Source organism: Salvia miltiorrhiza, unplaced genomic scaffold (genome assembly GCF_028751815.1).
Source record: "Salvia miltiorrhiza cultivar Shanhuang (shh) unplaced genomic scaffold, IMPLAD_Smil_shh original_scaffold_217, whole genome shotgun sequence".
In the NCBI taxonomy this organism is placed as follows: Eukaryota; Viridiplantae; Streptophyta; class Magnoliopsida; order Lamiales; family Lamiaceae; genus Salvia; species Salvia miltiorrhiza.
Genome location: NW_026651503.1, coordinates 37,175 through 44,956, shown reverse-complemented (window position 1 = coordinate 44,956; position 7,782 = coordinate 37,175). Strand labels below are relative to the sequence as shown.

Genomic DNA, 7,782 nt, shown 5'->3' with positions numbered 1-7,782 from the left:
ATATAAAAGTAATATTGGGTTAATTATATTCTCTCAATTACTTTCTCTAGCTAAAATCCTCCTAGTTGATTACTTCACAGCTAAGAATATAAACGATCGACTTTTATTTACTTTAAAGAAATCACGGTCAATGGGAGTATAGAAGTTGAAAAAATGTGTTTCCAAGTTTAATAAATGAGTGTTGCAAATGTAGAGAATGAAATAGTTTAATTGAAGGACATAATAGAGGTATAGTAGAATCCAAAAAAACGCATAGTCCCAACATGTTCCGATCGATCAGATTAATGAATAAATTTATTATTAGGGACCCAAATCAAGGCGTATAATTCCCGTGAGTGTGATGTGGAGTGGTGGCGGTGGTGGTGGTGGTGGGGCAGAGATACGGATACGGACACAAGTTTGATGTATTTGAGGGTGGTGCCTCGTGATCGGAGACGGCAGATCCATGGAAGACTGTTCCCGCTAGTCACGTGGGCTCTTTTGACTGCCCAATGACCAACCCCTGTGTATGTATAGGTTGTATGTATAGGCGGGGCAGGGCTGTTCCTCTCCTCTATATATACCCCTCTCCTCTCTATTCTTATTCTACACGCACTGCAACGTGTAATCTGCACCCCTCCCTATTTTTATCTAATTTCACTGCGAGTTTAATTACATGAAATTCGATTCACGACAAAGCGGATTCTCGCAGGTGCTGACTGCTATTTCCCTATTTTTAATTACCTTTATATAAAGTTGATCTCACCCCTCCCTCCTCTCTATCCTAAGTTGTTGTTCAAACATTTTATTATTACACATCCTTTTCAACTCACTATTTCCTTGTACTCTCTCCCATTCTCGACTATAAAACCCTCGCTCACAATCAATTTCTTCAATCCAGAATGTATCACACCCAAAGTGGCAATTCCTTCCCGATGCTATTCTCCATGGCCAACGGCCACCGAGGTTTTGATGAAGGGGAGTTGTACTCTTTTGCTTCCTCTTCCCCTTCCGCTTCGGTGGATTGTACCCTCTCCTTAGGAACGCCTTCCACTCGCGTCACCAATGAGAGCAGCCATCATCACCACGAGAAGAAGCGCTCCTCCTGTATGTCCAACTTCGGCTGGAACATACTGCCCTCTAAGCACACGCCGCCGCCATCCTCCACCAAGCCCCACCGCGGCTCCACCAATACCAACTCCTCTTCCGGCGGTGACCCCCTTCTCGCCCGCCGCTGCGCTAATTGCGACACCACTTCTACTCCCTTGTGGAGAAACGGTCCCAGAGGCCCTAAGGTAATTTTTCATTTTCTTCCTCTCTCTCTCTCATATATGTATGCATGTTCGTAATCTCGTAATGTATGTCAAGTGCATGAAACTAATGGAGGCGGCTTGTGATTAATTATTGCAGTCGCTATGCAATGCCTGCGGTATTCGTTACAAGAAGGAAGAGAGAAGGGCGACGGCGGCGGCCGCTACCAGCAACGGCGGCGGCGCCAACGGAGCTCACGTGGAGGCTCAGTACATGATGAACGGGTCGTGGACTCCGTCGGCGCAGAAAGCTCCGTGTTACTCTTCGGGCTACGGCAGCGAGTACCGGTTCATGGAAGACGACGCCGCCGTGGATCACCGGGATTCTGAAATGAGCGGCGGCGTTCCGTTCATGTCGTGGCGTTTCAACGTGACGGACAGGCCCAGCCTTGTTCATGACTTCACAAGATAAATCAATCAGCCATCAAAACCTCCACGAGAAATCCTAATTTAATTATAAAAAGAAAAGGAAATGAATCCCAAGTTTTAGTGAAGAAAAAAAGAAGAAGCTGGAATTTAAGGGGAGAATCGCATTTGATGGCGACTGATAAGTGTGGGTCATGAAATTCTTTTCTTTTCAGCTGTTTATTTATTTTATTAATTTTGTTTTTGTGTTTGATACATAGATGGAGTGAAAATGAGTTAATTCTATGTTGTTGTTTGGTTAGATTGCTTTTTCTTTTGTAGCTTTCACTTTTTCAGGTTTGGCCCCAATATTTAATATTAGTATTATATATATGTAGTATCTAATTGAAGAGTAGGAGGAGCAACTTTTTGTGTTGGTCTGTTTCATACACTTTCTTTAAATATGCAGCAAAACGGGTTTGGCTTTACGACCACCTGTTATTTTCCATGTAATTATGTCTGCCCTCTCACTCTCACATCATATCATACATTTTGTCTTATGTTTCTAACCTCTTCATATCATCACCTGGTCAATGCTTAATGCTTTTGGCTAATCATCATGTGTTATAAGAGCCACAATCACTTTTTTTTCTTTTCTTTTATCAAAACACACTCACTTATTTGAAGTGTGCTTTAATATAATACGATCTGATTTTTTTTTTAAGAATTATTAATTTATTTATTTATGGTGTGCTCTAAAATAGTGCAGTAAAGAAGACGTTAAAGACTATGTTTATTCATGGCGTGCTCTAAAATAATGCAATCCAAAGGAGTATATTTGGAGAATCTACGGCTTAAGAGCAACAAAACAAAAGGCATTGTTCAAATAACAAAAAACAAAATAATTAAAAATTAAAATTTAAAAATAATGTACCGTGGACTCGTTTTGTGTTTGAATGTGCAATCTCATGGGCTTCATGTTAAATGAAAATGTTAATTTGAATTAAATTACTTATGCAAGTTTTTTTTTGAGACAAACTTATGCAAGTTTTTGGAGATAGTGTATGAGTAAATGTTAAGGCTGGTCCTAAAAAAATTACTAATAAATAAATAAGTAGTAGTATATGTTAAGGCAAATTTTCAAAACTAATATCCAAAAAGATACTTAACTCCTCCTTAGCAATTGGCGGGGCCTCATTTTCAATTTTCATTAGTTTGAGAACTAGACAAACCAACGTTGATTTTAAAAGCAAAATTAATTCCATCCTTGTATAGTTTAGAGACTTACTTATCCCTATAATAACTCTTTAATTAATATAAGGATCAGAAAGAAAAATATAAAACAGAAATAAAGAAATACTACTCTTTTTTTTATAATGGTTTTAGTGTAACTTTATTTTTGTTTCACTCTATTCTTTCGAAAAAAATCACGTGGAATGCATTTTATTATCATAAACATTGACTTGAGGAATTAATCAATAATAATTTTAATTTATTTTTTCAATTTTGTTTATTGTTAGTTTACTTTCATCGTCTGATTGGTCCACAGAAACAGTTATCAGCGCGGCCCACTTTCCGCAGCCTACGGCCCAAATGAAATTTGGTTTTACAATTACAGTTAGCGGGTTTGCATTAATTCCCTTTCCCGTATTTTCTTGATTATGCTTCTTCTCTGAAAAAAAAAACACAAATAAGAAAAATAGTCATGAGTTTTGTAGAGTGGTACAATCTTTCTCTCATTTGACTTTAACCGATTTGTTCTGATACCAATTCGCCAGGTAACTGCTGATTTCAACTTCATTTTATGGATTTAAATTTCTTGACTTCTGGAGTTATTTGGTCAATGCAGTAGTACTGAAAATCGATTTTGATTTTATAGGTCTGTTCTGATTCTAATTTGACTGCAGATATTGAAAATCATGTGAAGACTCCAATTTTCTTCCACCCGGGATATGTTTTTCTTGCTTGGGATTGCATATTATGTATTGCATTTCCTGAAATGAAATTATTTTCTTTTGTTACGGGACAAAATTTTGACATTTTCTTTCAAATAAGGACTTTCAAAGATGATTTTGAAGTGGCCTTTCAGCTGCTTGATACCTTCGAGAATCTAATTTCGTTCTTGTTGCATTTATGTGTTATAGAAGTCATCCTTGTTCGAGTTCTTTATATTAGTGATTTTGATGCCAAATTGCTGATATAATGCCTGAAATGCTGCATTCACCAGAAACCACGAGTTTGTGTAACAACATTAAGGAGGCGTTTGCTTTTAATGATCGATAAGATACATGGAGTATTTTTATCCTCATTACTAAGATTTCTTTAATCCCACTATTTCAATGGGATATGAATCAAGCAAAACTAGCTCAAATGATAGACATTATGAGGGCCTTGTGGTATCCCAAAGTTCCACTCCGTTTGAGTAAACAATGGATTAGCTTATTTCATTTTTATCTATCCATGTTAATCCTCAAAATTAAACGCCCTAAGAGGATGTTTTGTATCACAATTTTTTTTTTAGGATATCAGGAAATCACTAATTTAAAAGGTGCCAAGTTGGATAGAATATTCTAAGTAGACTTCAAGTGAAAATAACAGCTGTTTCGTTGCTTAATGGTTTAAGGTTTTATTCTAGTCAATGCTGCATTATGGGATGTAGTTTGTTGGTAATGTTGATGATAAGGCATTGTGTGTCATTTATCTTGTTTCAGGATTACAGCATGCCTGTGTAATCATATGGATGATGTATCTTGTATCTTAAGATTCAAGTTTTATACTTTCCTCATCTAGAAAAAAACTTATCTAAATTTTATTTACTGTGTAGAATTCTTTTATCCAGTGTAATGAAGAAGGATAAGAGGTCTTTTTTCTTTAAATGCTCTGCTTTCTGTATATGCCCTAGCCTCCAAACCCTGTATTTTACAAAAGGGAATTTGTCATTTAATTGCATTGGACTCTGAAGTTCTTTGTTTTGCCATAGTTTGTACTATTGGGACTTAGGTTACTTGATTTTCCATGGCATCTCATGTGGAATCTACGTTTGAAAATTAATCTTACTAGGCATAGGAGACCCTTGTGCTCTATATTAATATGTCTTAACCTGCATTGATAGAATCCTGAGGAACTGATTGTAAAGTCCTATCCATTTGCTATGTCGGCATACCTGACCTAGGCCTGGCAGTTTGCCGTGTTACTGCCTTTTTACATTTCAGTTAATTTAGTTTGAGAACCTTCAGATTCATATATCCAAAATCTCATGAGGAAATAGGCTGAAGAGAACTGTCTTTTAACATTTGTATTTTAAGTTGAGAATGTGAGTGGATATAATTAAGCATATTGAATATAAATGAGAAATGCATCTGCTTTTTATTGGATCTTCTTTTCGGCCCCGGTTTGGTTTGTCTATTCGTCATGTAATTGATGCATGCCTGCAACTGATCTGTTGACGTGTCAAATACAAAATGTGGAACAATCATTTCCAAGTGTCTAGTTTAATTCTCTGCTTCCTGATGATGAGTCTTCATTGTTATTAGTCTGAGATTCCTGAAGATGAGTCTTCATTGTTATTGGTCTGAGATTTCTTCTAAAGAAAGGTGCTATATACTTCATTTTTTTATATTTTGTTACTAAAATTCTGTCTCATGAAGAGGTAAGGCAACATTTTCAGGAAAATATAGGAGAAAAAATCATTAATTTTTTTGTTTGACTAGTTTGCGTTGTTGGTATGATCTTACTTTATACATGGAGCCTCATTGTTTTATCTCACTAGTTAATAAATGTAAAAGCTTCTCTCTCTCTTGATTGCATTAGATAACTATAAAAGGATTTCTTTTTTACTTAGCAATAATAGACCTGAAGAACCAAGCTATGAATTTGAGGTAGTTGCTACTCCATAACTCAGTTTTTTGAGTGGGTTATTCCTTTGAAATGTTTGTTGAGATTGATTGAACTCTTGAAAAGCTGAAGTTGAATTCCATGTAAATTACTGCATAAACCTATTTGTTTGTTTCAACATGTGGTCATTCCAATGCCCTGAAGCATAAATGTATAAAAATGGAGATCTGAGAAGGTCATGATCATACATTTGATGTACATTATTGTTGCTTATTTTGATAAATATTTCTTATTATACCATACCCACATGTTTGTGCAATGCAACATAATAAAAATTACTCTTGGAAAAGAAGTTCACTAGTTGCAACTTGCAATTGTGTTGCTTTATAGAAACGGTGTTGCTATGAATATAGTATTCGGAGCATTGAGCGATAAGGTGCATTGTAGTTTGACATGGAGGGTGTAGTTTGACATGGAGGGTATCCGTTGAATCATTGGATATTTTCCTTTTATTATGCTTGCTACCTGATGTTATTTAATCATTTGCAGATACTCTTATTTCACTTTTATCACTGACATACTGCACTCTATGATTGAGGGAAGCAACATAAGAGAATCTCAGATCCTTTGTAAGGAGTTGGTGTTGCTATTCTATCACATCTATTGTCATTTTTAATGGAATCAGAGAAATGATGAACGAACTTTTATGTCCATATTTTTGCAATGTTATGCCTACATTTCCCTTCTTAATTCATATATGCCTCCTTTCTTTGAGTCCCAACAGAAAGAGTGATTCTGATTGCAATCTGTTTAACCAGGTCCAGAGTTGGAAGCATTGATGAAACTCATTGCAGGTCGTTCAGGTTGAAGAGTTGGTTCAAGATAATTTATGGTCTAAGATTCTTTGTATTGGCACAGCTCAAGATGTATCATACATTATAGTGCTGTTGCATAGAGTGATTATTGTTTGTTAGTGCCAAAAACACACAATGACAATCCGATCCTTTTATAGCAAGAGTGGTTATTGTTTGTTTCTCGTTACAAATGTGTAGACATTGACTCCAAGTCTATCGCCATGAGGGGGGTTGCCTCTATGCACAATCTCAACATGAAAAAACTTGTTGGCCTTCTTGAAGAAGGCCGATTCCTTCTTCCACCTCTTCAAATGCGCCATCACGAACACCACCTGTTTCTGTGTCTCACCCAACAACAAAACCCTCAGCGTCTGCAGCAACGGCTCGTAGAGATGATCGTGATACACCAGGTCGGATCCCAACACCACATCAAAGTCCCCGCCAACACCCTCCATCTGCTCCACGTCACCCCAGGACAGCGCCGCCACCTGTACCTGCCCGCCGCGGGCCGCCACCACCCCGGCATTGGCGTCCACGTTGAACTGCAGGTTCGGGAGCACGTGCGGGAGGTCGGTGACCGTGACGTTGGCTCCGAGCAATGCGGCTGCCGCGATCCCCACCAGTCCCGTGCCGGACCCCAGTTCCAGGACGCGGAGGCGGCGCTGCTCCGCGGTGCGCAGGCAGGAGAGGGTTTGGCGCTCGAGGAGGGCCACGAGGGCGGCGGCGGCGGGCCAGAGCTGAAAGGAGATGCCTTGGGAGGTGAGCTGGCGGATGACTATGCTTGAGTTTAACGACTGCAGGAGGTAGGTTTGCGGCGGCGGCTCTTGCTCTTGCTCACCATCATTTTCCTCTAACATTGCGAGATAGGGTTTGGGTTTGGGGAAGTCGGCCAAATTTATTACAGAGAGATAAGCATGGACTGCAACTTGCATTAATTTTATTATGAATATGATAATAAGTATAAGTAGATTTAGACATCGTTGATTATTGGGTGGCATGTAATTTAGGGCAAGTGGTGATCGGATATTCACGGGTTGACCCAGTATGGCCGCTTGAATCCCTTGTACATAGATTAATCACAAATTAATACGCTTCACTAACACTCACTTGTAATAACATATGTATGGACTAATTTACCTTTCATACTAACAAAACTAATTTCATATATACCAAATACATATAACCGATGCATTGTTTTCAACTAGTATATGCCCATTCGTGTGATGCACGACAGACATCGAAATTAAATGATAAATATAAATAATAAATAAATAAATAAATAAAATAATATAAAATATATTTTAAAAATAAATTATAAATTCACATCAATTACTCAATAAAATTCTGAATTTAAAAATACAAAATTTTCAATTTATACAAAGTGTAATGATATTATAGTTATTAAATAAATTTAAAAATTATTCGATAATGAAAATTTGCATTATGCATATTATTATATA

At 37.5% G+C, this 7,782-nt stretch overlaps 2 protein-coding genes across 2 annotated transcripts; one reads left to right on the top strand and one right to left on the bottom strand.

Annotated features, from left to right (window-relative positions):
• Positions 1-595: 595 nt before the first annotated feature.
• On the top strand, positions 596-2,147 carry LOC131003522 (GATA transcription factor 19-like). Its single transcript, XM_057930030.1, has 3 exons — positions 596-691; positions 881-1,274; positions 1,390-2,147. Exons 2-3 carry the CDS (start codon positions 882-884, stop codon positions 1,699-1,701), a joined length of 705 nt encoding a protein of 234 aa, XP_057786013.1. The 5' UTR covers positions 596-691; position 881; the 3' UTR covers positions 1,702-2,147.
• A 4,308-nt stretch (positions 2,148-6,455) lies between these two features.
• On the bottom strand, positions 6,456-7,414 carry LOC131003518 (uncharacterized). The gene has a single exon (XM_057930028.1). It carries the CDS (start codon positions 7,318-7,320, stop codon positions 6,490-6,492), a length of 831 nt encoding a protein of 276 aa, XP_057786011.1. The 5' UTR covers positions 7,321-7,414; the 3' UTR covers positions 6,456-6,489.
• Between the last annotated feature and the right edge of the window lie 368 nt (positions 7,415-7,782).